The sequence below is a fragment of the Schistocerca cancellata genome, chromosome 4 (assembly GCF_023864275.1).
Source record: "Schistocerca cancellata isolate TAMUIC-IGC-003103 chromosome 4, iqSchCanc2.1, whole genome shotgun sequence".
NCBI lineage: Eukaryota > Metazoa > Arthropoda > Insecta > Orthoptera > Acrididae > Schistocerca > Schistocerca cancellata.
In genome coordinates, this window is record NC_064629.1 from 808,847,826 (window position 1) to 808,867,702 (window position 19,877).

The window sequence follows — 19,877 nt, forward strand, 5'->3', positions numbered from 1 at the left end:
TTTTCCGTAAGATTTTCCAAACCGTCGGCTGTGGTACGTTTAGCTCCCTGCTTGCTTTATTCATCGACTTCCGCGGGCTACGCGTGAAACTTGCCCGCACGTGTTCAACCGTTTCTTCGCTCACTGCAGGCCGACCCGTTGATTTCCCCTTACAGAGGCATCCAGAAGCTTTAAACTGCGCATACCATCGCCGAATGGAGTTAGCAGTTGGTGGATCTTTGTTGAACTTCGTCCTGAAGTGTCGTTGCACTGTTATCACTGACTGATGTGAGTGCATTTCAAGCACGACATACGCTTTCTCGGCTCCTGTCGCCATTTTGTCTCACTGCGCTCTCGAGCGCTCTGGCGGCAGAAACCTGAAGTGCGGCTTCAGCCGAACAAAACTTTATGAGTTTTTCTACGTATCTGTAGTGTGTCGTGACCATATGTGAATGAATGGAGCTACAGTGAATTTATGAAATCGCTTCAATCATTTGTAATAGCCCTGTATTTTATTACAATTATTAAATTATAGAGAACTGTGTTACGTTAAAATTGCGAGTGACAGGGAGCTACAGTTGGAGCGGTCGAGGATTTTGAGGGAGGAGAAATTAAGAAACTACGATCCGTCCCAGAATGTAGACTAGTGTTGAACAGACTTACCTGAAGAAACATGTCGCCGTCCAAAGGCGAGTGGTCGTAGGCGGTCAGGTCCCTGTTGCGATACTGAGAGTCTTCTTTGTCCTTGTGCATTACAACTGCAACATACAAAAATACGCCTTATCAGCTCACTTCCAAGTTGCACATAGAAATGCTGAAAAAATTCCAGCTAATGAAAAGTTTAATGAACAAAGAAATGGTATCTGAGGTGTTAAAGGTTACAGGTAGAGGAAAGTGCCACAGTGGTGGGAAACTCTATCACTATAAGCGAACTTGATGCCAAATTTAACGTCAACATCTGATGGACTATCATAAACAGTCACATGTTATAACTGCACGGGTCACTGCCGTTAGGATTCCGTGAAGGCCCAAGGGATGTCCACCGACCGCCGTGTCGTTCTCTACCTTGCGGTGTCATGAGGGTGTAGGGTGGTTATTATTAAACTTTCGCTATTTGAGAGGGTCTCCATGAAAAACGAGTGACCTTAGAAGACCGAAACTTCGCGGAAACATTTGTAAGGACAGGCGGAAGTGAGATAACGAATAAAGCATTGAAAGAAACGCATTTTAATTTCTTAATGAGAGGGTAACATTTATTAACTGTGTACCGTATTTACATTCCAGTTTGCAATCGTTGCTCAGTCTGACGGCCACCTGCATCCACCACGGCATGGAACCGCACTAGAGATGGCTCTACTACTGCCCGAAACAACGGTGAACCATGGAATGATCAGCTTGTCGTTACACAGAAAGTGGACTGCTTGAAGATCCCACATAGCGTCCAGCATTCTCAGCCACGGCAACAGTAACTTCTTCAACTGTGAGCCAACTGACGGTCGGCCACTCCCAGGAGCAATTCCCAAATCACCAGTTAATTCGAACTTCCGAATCATGTTCATCAACACCGGTGCGGAAAGAGGACCTCTCCGCATTCCTTTAATGCGACGATACTGGCGAACAGCACCAGCACTATTGCTGTTGCTTTGATAAAACAGCTGTGCAAAGTAAAGCTCAGCGGTTCTAGGCGCTTCAGTCTGGAACCGGGCGACCGCTACGGTCGGTGGTTCGAATTCTACCTCGGGCATGGACGTGTGTGATGTCCATAGGTTAGTTAGGTTTAAGCAGTTCTAAGTTCTAGGGGACTGATGACATCAGGTGTTAAATCCCATAGTGTTCAGAGCCATTTGAACCATCACCTTGTCCAGACCCATCTTAACTGTCTGCAACTGTAATGTCCACTGCTGCTTGTGTTTCCACCTTATGTCGCCGTACCAGTACCGTCGCCTAACGATAAGTCTTGACACTAAAACTACTAACAATGCCAATTCTGCAGCACGCATTCTGCATGTCATTCCTGTAAAGCTAGGAATCTGTACGGTAAAGGGCTTTCTGTTTACACTCGCTCAAATAGCGAAAGTTTAATTATAACCATTCCGTAAACTAGGCACCAAACTCCGTGATGTAAATTTCTTCGATTACCCAGATTCGAACTGGTTGCCCCTGGGTCGACGACCATCGTACCACCGTGTATGTCATATCCGATACGGAGTAATGTTGAAGTGTTAATTGAACCACTGCGTAATCTCATTAGAATAATGGTGGAATATCGGGGGGGGGGGGGGGGGGAGTTACGAAACAAAGGGTAGGTTGTTGACGGAATCACTTTGGATTCCCGGGGAGCGATTCAGGAGAAAAAGGCCGTGAAAAATGTGACTCAGAGTAAGCGAAAAGGGATGAAGTTTCCTCTGTTTGTTCTCTTATTCTCGTTACTTCGCAGTTTATACTTGGGCAGTTCTCGCCTTGACACAATATTCCCTCCCGGTACACCCCTCGGCGTCTACGGGGATGGAACCACACGATTGCGTGTGTAAATTTGTTCGGGGCAGTTCTTGGCGGGGCGGCGTAATTATTCTATCGGAAGCAGGTTACCGGCGGCAAACACGGCGCTGCCCGTCAGTCGTGGCTGCTGATGGTGCTGAGTCATCGCACCAATTAACATGTCTCACTAACGCGCCATAAACGGGCTTTTACCCGCGCATTTGGCCCTTGTGACAACAGGGGCAGCGTGTGAATTAACCACTGCGTGCGTTTTGTTGGCGACTGTGATACGGCCAGTCACCACGTCCCGGCCTAGAGAGGTGCAAACTTTTATAGTTGTGGGTGCAACACTTTTTTACTTTAGCTCAATCGTGACTAAATCCGCGAAATAGCACTACTCCACATGGCTCTTTAGTATTCATCGTCCGTTCAGTCGCGTAGCTCGTATCGGATTTTCCACACAGTCCCATACGTTATTCTTCGATCTTTTTTTTTTTATTTCCTCTCATTCTGGTATCGACAAGCTCCTGGTACTCGCAGTGAATTTTTCGTGGTAGGAGGATTTGAACGGGGATGCACTCGGTCTTGTGAGGCACATTGAAGAGATACTTGAGTGAGAAGTAGCGGCTTCAACGTCTGGAAAGCCGACAACGACCGGGAGAGCGGAGTGCTGACCTGTGCCCGTACATAACCCGCACGACGCCAGTTGGCTGAAGGGTGAGACGGCAGCCGGTCAGCATGGCGGTGTCGTCTGGGCCTGTTCACGGAGTTGCTTTACTTTTCTACAGGGTGTTACAAAAAGGAACGGCCAAACTTTCAGGAAACATTCCTCACACACAAAGAAAGAAAATATGTTATGTGGACATGTGTCCGGAAACGCTTACTTCCCATGTTAGAGCTCATTTTATTACTTCTCTTCAAGTCACATTAATCATGGAATGGAATGGAAACACACAGCAACAGAACGTACCAGCGTGACTTCAAACACTTTGTTACAGGAAATGTTCAAAATGTCCTCCGTTAGCGAGGATACATGCATCCACCCTCCGTCGCGAGGAATCCCTGATGCAGCCCTGGAGAATGCCGTATTGTATCACAGCCGTCCACAATACGAGCACGAAGAGTCTCTACATTTGGTACCGGGATTGCGTAGACAAGAGCTTTCAAATGCCCCCATAAATGAAAGTCAAGAGGGTTGAGGTCAGGAGCGCGTGGAGGCCATGGAATTGGTCCGGCTCTACCAATCCATCAGTCACCGAATCTGTTGTTGAGAAGCGTACGAACACTTCGACTGAAATGTGCAGGAGCTCCATCGCGCATGAACCACATGTTGTGTCGTACTTGGAAAGGCACATGTTCTAGCAGCACAGGTAGAGTATCCCGTATGAAATCATGATAACGTGCACCATTGAGCGTAGGTGGAAGAACATAGGGCCCAATGAAGACATCACCAACAATGCCTGCCCAAACGTTCACAGAAAATATGTGTTGATGACGTGATTGCACAATTGCGTGCGGATTCTCGTCAGCCCACACATGTTGATTGTGAAAATTTACAATTTGATCAAGCTGGAATGAAGCCTCATCCGCAAAGAGAACATTTGCACTGAAATGCGGATTGACACATTGTTGGATGAACCATTCGCAGAAGTGTACCCGTGGAGGCCAATCAGCTGCTGATAGTGCCTGCACACGCTGTACATGGTACGGAAACAACTGGTTCTCCCGTAGCACTTTCCATACAGTGACGTGGGCAACGTTACCTTGTACAACAGCAACTTCTCTGACGCTGACATCAGGGTTATCGTCAACTGCACGAAGAATTGCCTCTTCCATTGCAGGTGTCCTCGTCGTTCTAGGTCTTCCCCTGTCGCGAGTCATAGGCCGCAATGTTCCGTGCTCCCTAAGACGACGATCAATTGCTTCGAACGTCTTCCTGTCGGGACACCTTCGTTCTGGAAGTCTGTCTCGATACAAACGTACCGTGCCACGGTTATTGCCCCGTGCTAATCCATACATCAAATGGGCATCTGCCAACTCCGCATTTGTAAACATTGCACTGACTGCAAAACCACGTTCGTGATGAACACTAACCTGTTGATGCTACGTACTGATGTGCTTTATGCTAGTACTGTAGAACAATGAGTCGCATGTCAACACAAGCACCGAAGTCAACATTACCTTCCTTCAATTGGGCCAACTGGCGGTGAATCGAGGAAGTACCGTACATACTGACGAAACTAAAATGAGCTCTAACATGGAAATTAAGTGTTTCCGGACTCATGTCCACATAACATCTTTTCTTTATTTGTGTGTGAGGAATGTTTCCTGAAAGTTTGGCCGTACATTTTTGTAACACCCTGTATATTACGTAGCTGGAAGTCTCTCATGCCTAGCCGGCCGCAGTGGCCGTGCGGTTCTAGGCGCTTCAGTCTGGAACCGAGAGACCGCTACGGTCGCAGGTTCGAATCCTGCCTCGGGCATGGATGTGTGTGATGTCCTTAGGTTAGTTAGGTTTAATTAGTTCTAAGTTCTAGGCGACTGATGACCTCAGAAGTTAAGTCGCATAGTGCTCATAGCCATTTTTTGACTCATGCCTCACTGAGAATATGGACATTAGCTAATATCACTCACACACGTATACACAGAACCACTATACTCCTCTTAGAGTTTACTACGACATGCGAGCATACAAGGAGAGTCAGCTGCCCCTATCGATGACGTTTTATGCAACCTGCAATGTTACATCTGCCTTCTAAAATCACGCGCGAGATTTTCATATTCTCTCTCTCGCTACGCGCAAACTACTGTATTAGTGTTACCGCCGGCCGCGGTGGTCTCGCGGTTCTCGGCGCTCAGTCCGGAACCGCGCGACTGCTGCGGTTGCAGGTTCGAATCCTGCCTCGGGCATGGATGTGTGTGATGTCCTTAGGTTAGTTAGGTTTAAGTAGTTCTAAGTTCTAGGGGACTGATGACCACTGATGTTGAGTCCCATAGTGCTCAGAGCCATTTTATTAGTCTTACAGAAAAAAGTGAACAGCAAATTTAATCTTCAGCAGCAGTAGTTGTATACATCAAAACAATCAGCAATAAGTTGCGCAAAGGAAATTTTATTTTCTTGACCGGTTTCTGGGACTTAGCGTCCTCAGTGCCCTTCTCGCAAATAATGCTAGTTATAACCGGCTGTAGTAGGTCGCTAAGTATCTGAAACCGTTTAGGGAAATATGATTTATTGTATGCAACTGGTTGCTGGTTATTTCGATATGTAGTTAACATTTCTACATTACATTTACTACAAAAAAAGGTCCTGTTCTTTTTTCTGGGGGACTAATAGTTTGTGTGTAGCGAGCGAGAGAAAATGAAAATCTAGGGCACGGTTTTTGGAGATCAGATATGACATTGTGAGCTGCATAAAAAGACATCGGTAGGGGCAGCTGAATCAGTCTGTAAATTTATGTGGAGATTACTATGAATTTTATTTGCAGTTGTAGTTAAAGGTTTACAGTGATCGGTCTCTCTCATCATATCGTATATGACTCATCCGCGGAAGCTAAACTTATCTTTCTCCATGTTAACAGCATTCTCATATTACATGATATGCAAGGGGGCTGCCTTTGCTGAATTTTGTGTCCATGATTTCCATAAGTACCATGCCCTGTTAGATAGTAAATCGTCATATAATCCGGTGTGACTTGGTTCATTCTCTTACGCTCTCTGATGTTGGATAAAATTTTATATATTCTCCAGTTCTTATCAAGGTCATTCCTTTTACTTCCATATGTGGTCGTTCCTGCGTCACAACCTGTACTCGTACACACATTATGTAATTCCCGTACAGGGGAGACATTTTAATTGAAAGTCACTGTCTGGTATCGGCGGATAAATACGATATTGCAGTGTTGTCAGACAGAGCGATGCAATGTTCCTTTGTAGCAAAAAATCTCGACAAAGCCTTGACTGAATTATATCAAATATTTACACGATGCTCTACCAAACGTTTGAGCAGACGTAAGCTATATGTCTTTTTTTACTACACATAGCCTATAAATATATATTAACGTACAAAGGTGAAACGTTGTTAAAAGAAATCTCGAAAGTTCTTTCCTGATTTACTTCAGATTTTTACACGATAGTCCAATGAAGAGTCTGGCAGATATAAGGTACATATTTTTTAAGCGACGATGAACAGATTTTCTGTTAAAACCGACTGTGAAAAAGAAATTGATATGCTTCGAAAACACGCTGTTTCGTTTTCTTCCTCGAAGCAGTTTTAGCTTGTATGTATTTTGGCATATGATTAGAATAGAACTACGGAATCTGGATCGTCGGAAACTTTGTAGTCTCACTCGTTTGGGGATTAAAAGTATGCGAGATAGTGTCATTGCAGGTAATATCCTCAGAGTCCAGCATGCCCCACCTACAGGTATGCTCTTGGCAAACGTTCCACATACGACTTAAGAAATACGTGCTGATGTTCCATTACGACGGTATGCTCCAACTGAAAATGTGGCGTGCATTAAACCAGCATGTAGGACACAATGTCCACCTGCAGTTAAACTACAGTTTTGTACAGATAATATTACTTACACACAACAAAACATGCGATGCAGCGATCATTTTCCTGAAGTGTGTATAGTGCATTGGTTGAACTGCCTGTGATGAAAAAAACCTACCGTTTGTCGCTCGGAAAATTTTTCCTACTATACTAGAACGTACGTTTCTGGAAGCAGTAAGGGGTTTTAATATCAGTAATGGGGCACTACTGCAACGAAGCATTCATTTAATGATACGCTCAGCGCTGAAACTGGCAGCGCAACCTTTTTTTTATATTTGTACAAAGGTGGTCGGCGTGTGAATTGAGCGGAGTGGCGCGGAGCCGTTCGGGAAGCGTCGGCGGTTGTCGGCCGCTATCGGAAGCATCTGGCCCCTCCCCTTACGCGTTTGCAGCGCCCTTAATGAGAACGGCTGCGTCATTGTTTCTGCTCGCCGACTGCGTCATTGATTCACTCATTATCTGATCTCCGGCGCATTATTTAAAAACAGAGTTCACGGGGTGGGGAAGCCCGCCGCGTACTCATAAAAACAGCCCACCTCTGCCGCATACGTTAGTTTCCTAAAAATATACGCGGGGCGAGTGACAGAGCGGCGGTAGGGAAGGGTCGGTCACTGTAGATTAATCTTCATGATTGAGCTTTCAGAGTTTGCTGGCTTCCCTAATGGAATATTGATCCGCCGAGAGATTTGTTACGTACGTGCGCTTCCAAGTGTGTTTAAGAACACCGTTGGCAGCGAGAGACTCGGGTTGACAGCCAATCAAGGGGACACTGTCGAGCGTGCTGGCCTCACAAACGCCACTTGGCGTAAGAGTTTAACCGGACGTTGTAAGCTATACACCCCTCTTCAACTCACATGCATGCCTGAACACGAATGTCTCCAACAGAAGTGGTTTATCAGGCGGCTTGCTGAGAAGTAATGCCTCCGACTTTTAATACAAAAACTCGTAAATATTTTGAAATAAAACAAACTCTGTTAACATTCTACATCTATATTCTTCATGTATACACATTTATTTCTCAACGTAGTCACTCTGGCGACGAGCACATGTTTCCTAACGAGAGGCCAGTTTGTTGATACCGTTATCGCAGAATGTTTGATATTTTTGACGGAGCCGGAACCTCACCTCTGTTTGCACTGCTGCATCTCTATCAACGTGAAGTACTCGAGGGTGTTATTTAAGTTTTGGAAACAGATGGAAATCGGATGGGGCCAAGTCGAGGCTGTATGGAGGATGATCAATGACAGTTGACCCAAGGTGTCAGACTGTTGCAAATGTCGCAGCGCTCGTGTGTGGTCTGGCACTGTCATGGTGAAGAAGAGGGTGTTCCACCTGCGTACGAAGTCTTCGAATTACAAACTCGATTACAGCAAGCTGTTTCTCACGCACCGACATATTCCGTTACTCACCGCCTCTTACACACTACGCTTCGGAGGCCCCTAGCAGTAGAAAGAGGCAAATTTGTAGACATGAAGAATAAACATGTAGAATGTTAATAGCATTTGTTTAATTTAAAAAACTTTAAGACTTTTCATGTAAAAAATTCGGAAGCATTACTTTTCAGCACCCCCTCGTACGTTTGCCAAGCTCTCTGTCTGTACAGGGAGTTTTCTGCAGTCGGCCAAACTAATCGTAGAATGTGTCGCGTAAATAAAAAAGAATTGAGGAGCCTGTCATTTTGGGGGGTAACAGAGAAAGCACGGATCAGGAGACAGTTTATTGTCGAGCCTGCTTTTGTGAAAGTTCCTGAAGATTATTCTGAGACCTAGTGAACCGTTCATACATTTAGCTATAAAATTCTCGAGAAGAGCGTCTCAGAACAAAATGAAACGGTTGGACTGTACGTCAGATATCCGGCATTATGTGATCTTCTCGTTGGTTTGCAGGTAGCTTTGGAGTCAGAAACAATCCAAATAATACACGACGCTGGTGTAAGTGAACAGGATGGCACAAGAGAGAAAGTCGTGTCGGACCGCATAAAAACAGCGAAAACTCTGTTCACCCTCCACCTCATACCCCCAAAAATCGTTATGGGTATAATCATTTGTACTACGAATGTAATTGAGCTGAGGTGCTTCATGAAGTCAAGATCGTTGGTTTTCCACTTACGGCTATGATCCATGTGTAGGGTTATAAAACTACTGTAGGCTGCCATAGATTACTATAAGTAAGCTGAGAATACGGTAGTTTTCCTAGTAAAAAAAATGGTTCAAATGGCTCTGAGCACTATGGGACTCAACTGCTGTGGTCATAAGTGCCCTAGAACTTAGAACTACTTAAACCTAACTAACCTAAGGACATCACACACATCCATGCCCGAGGCAGGATTCGAACCTGCGACCGTAGCGGTCGTGCGGTTCCAGACTGTAGCGCCTTTAACCGCTCGGCCACTCCGGCCGGCAGTTTTCCTAGTACCTTGGCCAATTAAAGTCGTACCCGCATTACCTGTAAGTTAAGTGTGTCGCGTACGTATTGGGCGTTACCTCATAACGAACGCTTTCCTTACGTATGCGATCAGTGTCTTAATAGATTCCCCTACAAACTGTAAGTGGTAAACCGTGTAGGAAATGAATGAAAAATAAACAATATGTATAGCAAAATTCAGCTTGTTTGTGTTTAATTCAGGTTTTATTCGAAAATTGTTGATTTTTTACGTGAAACGGTGGGATGTTGTTGTAACAATGAGGAAAACCATATTGATTTATCATACAGCGTTATAAAACGCTATTTCCTCAACAAAAAGGAAAACAACCTCAAAACCAAAGCCGGCGGCTGTGGCCGAGCGGTTCTAGGCGCTTCAGTCCGGAACCGCGCTGCTGCTACGGTCACAAGTTCGAATCCTGCCTCGGGCATGGATGTGTGTGATGTCCTAAGGTTAGTTAGGTGTAAGTAGTTCTAAGCCTAGGGGACTGATGACCTCAGATGTTAACTCCCAAAGTGCTTAGAGCTATTTGAACCTTTTTTTTTTTCAAAACCAAAAATAAATCAAACATCGCTGCAGTACTTCGCCGACGTTCATAAAACATGTGCCTCTTATTCATAAATATTTGTCGCATTTATCAATAATAACAGGAAACTCTTGCCTTTTATCATGATGAAGAATGTATTATTGAGTGCAAATTAACAACAATAATTATATATATGTAGGTTTATGCATGCAAATTGGCTGGTTCAAATGGCTCTGAGCACTATGGGACTTAACTGCTGAGGCCATCAGTCCCCTAGAACTTAGAACTACTTAAACCTAAGGACATCACACACATCCATGTCCGAGGCAGGATTCGAACCTGCGACCGTAGCGGTCGCGCGGTTCCAGACTGTAGCGCCTAGAACCGCTGGGCCGCTAAGGCCGGCGCGCATACAAATTGTACTTGCATAAAAAGTTATTGCTTTGGTTGCATACAAGCGCAGAAGTTACGCGATCAACTTATTTTTATTACTTATCAAACGCAATTTATATTCTATGATATAAAATATTCAATAACGAGTTGTGTGCGGTTCTAATTCCATGCAAAACAACCAACTAAACAAACAACAAACAGAGAAAAATCTTCGAGTCCCAGTTTCTCTCTTACACATTCATGTTTCTTTCTCTACTAATGCTACCAATACTGCCAGTAAAGCCGGCCGCGGTGGCCGTGCGCTTCTACGCACTCCAGTCCGGAGCCGCGCTGCTGCTACGGTCGCTGGTTCGAATACTGCCTCGGGCATGGGTGTGTGTGATGTCCTTAGGTTAGTTAGGTTTCAGTAGTTCTAAGTTCTAGGGGACTGATGACCACAGCAGTTGAGTCCCATAGTGCTCAGAGCCATTTGAACCATTTTGAACTGCCGGTAAACCTACCATTTACTGCGTCGTTTACGTAGTATACGAAAACTATCGAACAATTTTTTTGGTAGAACGCAACTCTATCCATTTGTAATCCCGAACATTTGTCGTTATCTACTCCTTGAGTTTCTTTGTTTAAATAACTACCGACAGTTTTTAGTGAATTGTGAGACGTAGTGCACTGTACGTATTGAGTATTTTAATAACATCAGTATGTTGACAGTTTCAAATATTTAATTATCTGCCTTCTCAGAAAGAGCACTATTATTATTTTTTATTTCTTTTATCTATTTTATTCCTGCGTCCGTCTCTACACCAGTCACAGTAACATAGCAAGACAGATGAACTATACAAAATGGTATAACTAATTCTGGTCACATACAGTGAAACTAAACGGAGAGGATTGTCCGTGAGATGCTTGGCGACCGGAATGCTTATTAGGCGGTTTAGGTCGGAAATTATTCACCGCTCGGCTCGTGCCGTAATTACGGCAACGGAGAGAGGTATCACGTATTGCCGGCCGAATGTTATTCGGCGAACGGTATATATTTTGGTATTGATGGCGGCAGAAGATAAATGAGTGGCGCGGTGTCTCCAGGCCTTGGCGAGCAGCTGTTCAGCTGTTCCCGGGTCACCCCGAGCACCCAGCCCGGCCCAGGCAATTACGCCCTGCGCAACGCTCCGCTCGCTTATAATTGATCTCACTGCTGGCATTCCTACGCACAACGAATACTGGATGAAATATTCCGATCTTCTCTTATTTCATTACTGCGCGAGTTAATTGAAATTAACCTTTACGCCGTGCCGGCCTTAGTACGACGTCGTTAATGATTACGCAACGGAGCAATGTTGTGATAATATGGCTAAATGAGCGGCTAGTTCGGAATAACGCTTAATGTGACTAGATAATAGTTCAGGCAAATGAGTTCGGAGCGCCGCTACTTTTTTTTTTTTAGTTTGCTTCCTCCCTCCCTCAGAAACTCTGTATCTTCTCGCTGAAGTTCCTTGTCTGTTCGTCTGCTCAGGTTCTGTTGGTTTCAGTTCTCAGTTTGTGTGCAAATTGGTGAATTTTGACGTGTTTCTCAATGCAGATCTGATCCCTATTGTTTCACCCGAAACTTCTGAAGTGTGGTGCTACAGAAGAACGCTTAAGACAGGTGGGTAGATGGCATAACAGCTGAAGAGATTCTGAATTGAATTAAAGTGGAAAGACCTTTATGGCACAACTTGATTAAGAGAAGGGATAGTTTGATGGACACATTTTGAAGTATCAAGGAATGGTTAATTTGGAAATTGAGGAAATTATGTACGCGTGTTTTGTGTACGTGTGGGGGGGGGGGGGGGGGGAGGGGGCAGGGAGATGATGTGGGGGGAGGAACTGTAGAGACAGGTCAAGGCAAAATATACAACATATTACCATTTACGAGTCAATACAATAATTGACATTAAGGCGTACATGTTTAGCCCTGAAGTGCATACGATAATACGCAGGTTATTGTAACCATGAATTATCCGAATAAAACAGTTACACTACGTAATTGTACTTGTCATATATATACCCACTTGAGAAATGAAGAAGTCAAATTTACATAGAAGCCTCTTAGTATTATTAACAATAAAGTCACAAATTAATTCAGGTAAAAAATTCATTGGTGAGCCTGAATGAGATGGTCACCAACAAATCCTTCAGTCTTGTTTCAAAATGTACTTTATGAGCAGCCATACATTTTATGGTTGATGAGAAGTTATTAAAATACCGGGTGATCAAAAAGTCAGTATAAATTTGAAAACTGAATAAATCACGGAATAATGTAGATAGAGAGGTACAAATTGATACACATGCTTGGAATGACATGGGGTTTTATTAGAACCAAAAAAATACAAAAGTTCAAAAAATGTCCGACAGATGGCGCTTTATCTGATCAGAATAGCAATAATTAGCAATACAAAGTAAGACAAAGCAAAGATGATGTTCTTTACAGGCAATGCTCAATATGTCCACCATCATTCGTCAACAATAGCTGTAGTCAAGGAGTAATGTTGTGAACACCACTGTAAAGCATGTCCGGAGTTATGGTGAGGCATTGGCGTCGGATGTTGTCTTTCAGCATCCCTAGAGATGTCGGTCGATCACGATACACTTGCGACTTCAGGTAAGCCCAAAGCCAATAATCGCACGGACTGAGGTCTGGGGACCTGGGAGGCCAAGCATGACGAAAGTGGCGGCTGAGCACACGATCATCACCAAATGACGCGCGCAAGAGATCTTTCACGCGTCTAGCAATACTTTGTTTTTTTGTTCTAATAAAACCCCATGTCATTCCAAGCATGTGTGTCAATTTTTACCTCTCTATCTACATTATTCCGTGGTTTATTAAGTTTTCCAGTTTATACTGACTTTTTGATCACCCGGTATATGTTTCTGAATAAAAAACATCTTTGTCGATTACTGCTAATGCATTTAAGCATATATGTATCTTCTACTTGTTTGGTAATGATTCCATGAAGTAAGAGTTTGATATTTTAATATAATAGATTTTATTAAGGACTAAATATACACTTCTTTAATCAGGCCCCTTTTGGAATTCTTGAATTCACATCCTTGAATATACATCCTGAAGGTTAAAATTCCGTTCTGGCCATCCATATTTGAATTAACTGTAATTTCCCTAAATTACTTGGGAAGCATGCTGGGATGGTCCCCTCGATAAGACGATAGTCGACTTATTCCCAACGCTATTCCGTCTCTGATGAGCTCACTGTCGACGAGATGTTAACTCTAAGCTTCTTGTTTGTCAGAAAAAAAATTGCTACGTAGATAGACTGTGAAGGGCCACAGTCGCCAAAAAATGTGGTAATAATTTCGTTTTGTATCTACTAGAATACACAAACTAATATAAATTCACAAGGTAGCTTAGACAGGGTAAGATTATTATGAACGGTGGTTACAATTTCCTGTACATTTAAACTGAGTCTGCTCAGTTAACCGACCTCATGATTTTTGAGCGTACCAAATCTCATAAATACGTTTTAATTCATTCTGCCAGTTGCCAGATACATAATTACCACTTTCGATACAGTTCGAGCTTTAGAAAAAAATCTTCACACTGAATTAAATAAAAATTCGTAATGATTGCCTACGTAATATGAAACTGTCAAGATCAGACAATTAGAAGTTATGAGCTGCTTTGGCGCTGCCAGGCTAAGTAATGTTATCCAAAATCGCTACTACCCACTAAGAACTTAATATTAACAGCATTTTATTATTTAGGCCGACCAAAACTGAAATTGTTTGAAGAGGACTGCGTATAGAGCCTGAAGATGAACTCCCAGAGACCGAAAGGCAACACTGATAAATAAGTTGAAGAAGGAGTACTTATTTCGAGTAGCGGCTATGCTATGGACTAAATACATTAATACTCTTGGCGCAGTCACTATAGGTAGCAGAAACATTAATGTACATTTGTTGGCACAAAATTTACCAGCATCACGACACAGTATTATAATTTAAGTGCGAAGGAATTACAGAGCGCCTTCTTCTTTTCATTTTACTTTCGTTCATCCCCGTTGCCCAGTCTGACCACAGGGATGGGCAGTCAGTGGTGAAAGCTTCGGCTCTTCAGCTTAATGATTTGAAAGGTACATAAGTAAAAAAAAGGTGAAACATTTACATTAGTTTTTAGAATTATTTAAAAAGATGATTTTCATTGATGATGTATGAAAAATAATAGGTGTTAGCTTTTTATACTTTTTTTGTTACTTTTAAAAAGTAATAATAAAAAAATAAAATGATATACAGCGCTATACATTCACTGACAGCTGAAAGACCTGCACTGGGAATTCGTAGTTAGGAAAGGGAAGGTTAGAGGTTATGTAGGGTCATATTGTGTGGATATAAGCAAAGGGGTGCAGTGGGATGTAAATCTAGTGATGAGGGTTAATGGAAGGATGAGGAGTGCGACCGGCCGGTGAGGCCGTGCGGTTCTAGGCGCTACAGTCTGGAACCGCGTGACCGCTAGGGTCGCAGGTTCGAATCCTGCCTCGGGCCTGGATGTGTGTGATGTCCTTAGGTTAGGTAGGTTTAAGTAGTTCTAAGTGATGAGAAATAAATATGCAGACACGAAGAATAGAGATGTAGAATGTGAGTAAAGCTTGTTTAATTTTAAAACCCTTAAGTATTTTCACATAAAAAATTCGGACGCATTAATTTTCAGCGGGCCCTCTTAGTTACATGATTTTTACATGCTACATTCGCTTCTCAAGAATGCTTCGAAACAAGTCAGTAAATAAATAATTATAAATGTGACTAATAAAGTAACACTAATGTGTCTATAGTTAAACACTTTTAATCACTTACTGCAGAAATTGACAACAAATAAACATTTAACACGGTAATGAAGTTTACTGTCATCGAACGATGCTAATTAAACTTATAAATATATTCTTACTGCTCACGCCTGATACTATCACATCATAGACGTTACATTTCGTTCGTTTAATCGTTATTGCAGCTTTGAATTCTTTATGGACCTGTAACGATCAGCAAACCTTTCCTCGCTACTCTTGCGTCATTCTTTCAGGTTTCTCGGTCTCTTTTGACGTCAGCCAACTTCACTCTTCACCGTCTACCTTCTCCTCTCCCACATACATAGTCTTACCTAATTGTTAGCCTCATCTCCTTAAACTTTAGGTTTTTGGCAGTGTGTGGTTGCTGCAGTGGTGCTTCGCACATTCAAATACCGAAGCACTGTCCCAGTCGTTTAAACCTTTATAACCACCTGCATGCAATGAATACTCGGTTACAGTAAGCAAAATTATTTTTCACGTATTGCAGATAAATATTTTTAGCAAAAAGGGGTGTGTCATTATAACTTTGCCGTTATGAATGCCATTAGAATGTTTTAAGGAAAAAGTAACTCATGCTTATAGAAGATTCATTTTTTAAATAAAAAGCGTCTGGGTTGAAAACACCTGCATTGCAGCAGGCAATAGACCATTTTTCTAATTAATAACAGACATACGGCTGAGTCAAAAAATTTGTCACTTGGCTACAGGCTACAACCAGTTACGAGTGTCGTATATTCCTACTTAAAACAATATATTTTGCTTGACGCGTAAGCAAAGTGACAGACGCACCTCTTTGTTGCTACAATTCATCAACGACCTCACTTTTTGGATTACACCTTGTATACACTGACTGAGTGTAATGATAAGGGTTCTAAATACTAAGATTTTGGTATGTCTGAAAAGGAATTCGCAATGTTGGGAGTATACCGCATACCGTGTACATGTGGGAAAGTCTATGCTGGCATGATAGGACGGTCCGTCAATAACAGTATAATCTAACATAAACGGTACTGCAGTTTGGAAAAGGTAAAGAAATCGGCCGTGGCTGTTCCTGTGTGGCCGACCGCAGTGGCCGTGTGGTTCTAGGCGCTACAGCGAATAGTGCTTCGGGCATGGATGTGTGTGATGTCCTTAGGGTAGTTAGGTTTAAGTAGTTATGAGTTATAGGGGACAGATGACCTCAGAAGTTAAGTCCCATAGTGCTCAGAGCCATTTTTTGAGGAGTGCGTGGCAGGAAACAGAAATGGAGTAGGGGAATGGGATGTGCGTCCGACCATGGTATGAGTGGGATAGTAATAGGCGAAAGATGGAGAGGACGGGGGCGGGGGAAGGGGAAGTGGACACGTGATGTAGGGTCTGATAGGGAGTGAAACTAACGGTGAGGGGATAGGATGGATCAATATTAGGGCGGATTTTATCGTATCGGAGTAGGAGTCGATTGAAATTAGGGCAGGGTATGAAGTGCGCGTATGTGTAGAATAGGTGGTTTGTTGGCATATGCTCCGCTGCGCAGCAGGATTTGAATTTAGGTGCGAACAACTCAGTTGTTGGAGACCAGTTTACGGAGTGTGCTGAGTATACGAAGGAGTTCATTGTGAGCTAGGAGGGATGACAATTTGATGGGACAGTAAAGAATCAACGTGGGTGAAGGTAAACAGATGCAGAAGGCAAGGGAGAGGGGGGGGGGGGGAGCATAGCGTTCAAGTATTTCGAGCGAGTGATAGAATTTTGTAGTAACGGATATCAAGGTAACATTGGTGGAGCAGATGTTTTGGAAGTATGGAGGATAACGGAATACCTTCTGAACAAGCAAAAGATTTTTTTTTAAGAAAGGAAGGCAGCTAGATTATTTAGTTCAGTCACGTCCTTCGGAGCGGATAAAGTATTTCAAAGCCATGACCTTATACATTTACGATTATGATAATTGCTACATCGAGGACGACTGATCTGAATGAATCAAAGCGCCGGTAGCAATTAAGATGGCGCACACGTAGAGCCAGCAGCGTCCTGGTTTTTTGTCAAGTATGTCAGTGTTACGCCAATCACGGCCCATGAAGACTCGTCAAAGTAAATGGAAAAGTGAAAGCCAGGGACAGTAGTCATCGTCGACTTCAAAAGGCGCAATTTCAGCATGTAACTGAGTTCTGATCTGTTTCTATGTAACAAAGCTACTGACAGTCGAGCATGGGAGGAGGCTATGTTGTCATCTCACGTTAGCACACACAATATGACTACGTGATGATGATGATGTTTGGTTTGTGGGGCGCTCAACTGCGTGGTTATCAGCGTCCGTACAATTTCCCAACCTTTGCTCAGTCCAATTTCGCCACTTTCCTGGATGATGATGAAATGATGAGGACAACACAAACACCCAGTCATCTCGAGGCAGGTGAAAATCCCTGACCCCGCCGGGAATCGAACCCGGGACCCCGTGCTCGGGAAGCGAGAACGCTACCGCGAGACCACGAGCGGCGGACAATATGACTACGGCAGCAACAGCTAGACATTACCATTTTGGATATACTCGTATTTACACGCTGCCCGTTAACGTGAGCCGGCCGCAGTGGTCTAGCGGTTCTAGGCGCTCAGTCCGGAACCGCGCGACTGCTACGGTCGCAGGTTCGAATCCCGCCTCGGGCATGGATGTGTGTGGTGTCCTTAGGTTAGGTAGTTTTAAGTAGTTCTAAGTTCTAGGGGACTAATGACCACAGATGTTAAGTCCCGTAGTGCTCAGAGCCATTTGAACCATTTGAACGTTAACGTGCAATACTGGATTTGATGGCGGCGTGGTAATACTCTTATCATTTTTCTACACAGTTTCGCAGCTAGTTTAGTCGTGTGAAACAAACAAAGCAGACCACGAAAACAAAGCGTCGCAGTCGTCGTCTGCTACTGTCTGTACCGACTGCGTACTGCTCTCCTCGCACTGCCTTCTGCATAGCGATATGACAGCGGTGAACAGAACTGCAGACGTGGCCAAGCTCGTTCACCGATTGGCTGGTACTACGGTGGTTGTCCTGTAAACAACAAGCCGTCAGTCATTTTATTATTCCGATCCAGGATAACATATTAGCATGTCATGCTGCGACAATTCACTTGTAGAGGACATGCTACTACAATGGTGATGTGCATATTGAGCCAGCGTACACAGTCTTATCAAAAGTATCCGACAGCTATTAGTGAACATCAATATGGAGTGCGTCCGGCCTTCACCTTTATGACGGCTTGAACTCTGCTGCGGATACTTTCTTTAAGGTGCTTAAATGTCTTTGGAGTTATGGCAGCGCATTCTTCCTCGAGCCGAAACTGGAGAAGTCTGGAGTCTGGAGCGAAGTCGACATTCTAAGTTCCTCCAAACGCGTTTTATTGCACTGAGATCGGGACTCTGGGTGGGCCAACACGTTTCAGGAATGTTATTGGCCATAAACCAATGCTTTATGACAGGATGCAATCATGCTGATAGAAGCAATCATCATCTCCGAACTATTCCTTTACTGTATGCAGTACACAGTGCTGTAACATGTGTTCATATCCTTCCTCGTTTAGCGCAATAAAGGGAGCACATCATAATTATAAAAAAAATGTCCATACTGTACCACCACTTCCTCCGTACTTTCCGTTGTGGCCGAGCGGTTCTAGGCGCTTCAGTCTGGAACTGCGCTGCTGCTACGGTCGCAGGTTCGAGTCCTGCCTCGGGCATGTCCTTAGGTTAGTTAGGTTTAAGTAGTTCTAAGTCTAGGGGACTGACGACCTCAGATGTTAAGTCCCATAGTGCTCAGAGCCATTTGAACCTCCGTACTTTTGCCGGCCGCGGTGGTCTCGCGGTTCTAGGCGTTCAGTCCGGAACCGCGGGACTGCTACGGTCGCAGGTTCGAATCCTGCCTCGGGCATGGATGTGTGTGATGTCCTTAGGTTAGTTAGGTTTAATTAGTTCTAAGTTCTAGGCGACTGATGACCTCAGAAGTTAAGTCGCATAGTGCTCAGAGCCATTTGAACCATTTGAACCTCCGTACTTTACTGTTGGCACTACGCATGATGGCAATTAATGTTCTCCAAGTTTTCGCCGAATTCAGACCCTTCTACTGGATTTTCATCACTCAAAATGACTCGTTTCCAGTCATCCACTGTTCAGTGGCATCGCTCTTAACACCACCTCAAGCGTCGCTTAGCGTTGACTACAGAAATGTGTGGCTTATGAAGACCTGTTCGACCATTGCACCTACTCTTTTTAACTTCCTACGCACAGTCATTGAGCTACCTACAGTGCAGGTAGCATTTTGGAAGTCGCGAGTGATTCCTTCCGCTGATTTCATGAGAATTTTTATTACAACCCTCCACAAAGCTCGACGGTCCCTGTCCGTCAGATTTAACTGTGATTGTTCCTCCGCGTTTCGCTTCACATTCACACCACCAACAGTTGACTTCGGCAACTTTAGACGGACTGATATATCCCTAATGGGTTTGTTATTCAGGTGGCATCCAGTAACTAGTCCGCGTTCGAAGTTACTGATCAGTACTGACCGTGTCCGCGGCTCGTGGTCTAGTGGCTAGCGTTGCTGCCTCTGGATCACGGGGTCCCGGGTTCGATTCCCGGTCGGGTTGGGGATTTTCTCTGCCCGGGGACTGGGTGTTTGTGTTGTCCTCATCATTTCATCATCATCATCATCATCATCATTCGTGACAGTGGCTAGA

The 19,877-nt window shown here is 43.9% G+C and overlaps 1 protein-coding gene across 1 annotated transcript in view; it reads right to left on the minus strand.

The window, feature by feature from the left end:
* Nucleotides 1–19,877, minus strand: part of LOC126184445 (circadian locomoter output cycles protein kaput) — an 837,361-nt gene that overhangs the window by 303,786 nt on the left and 513,698 nt on the right. Inside the window, exon 3 of the mRNA XM_049926836.1 lies at nucleotides 643–737. Coding sequence (XP_049782793.1) covers nucleotides 643–737 — 95 coding nt within the window. The remainder of the gene's footprint in view (nucleotides 1–642; nucleotides 738–19,877) is intronic.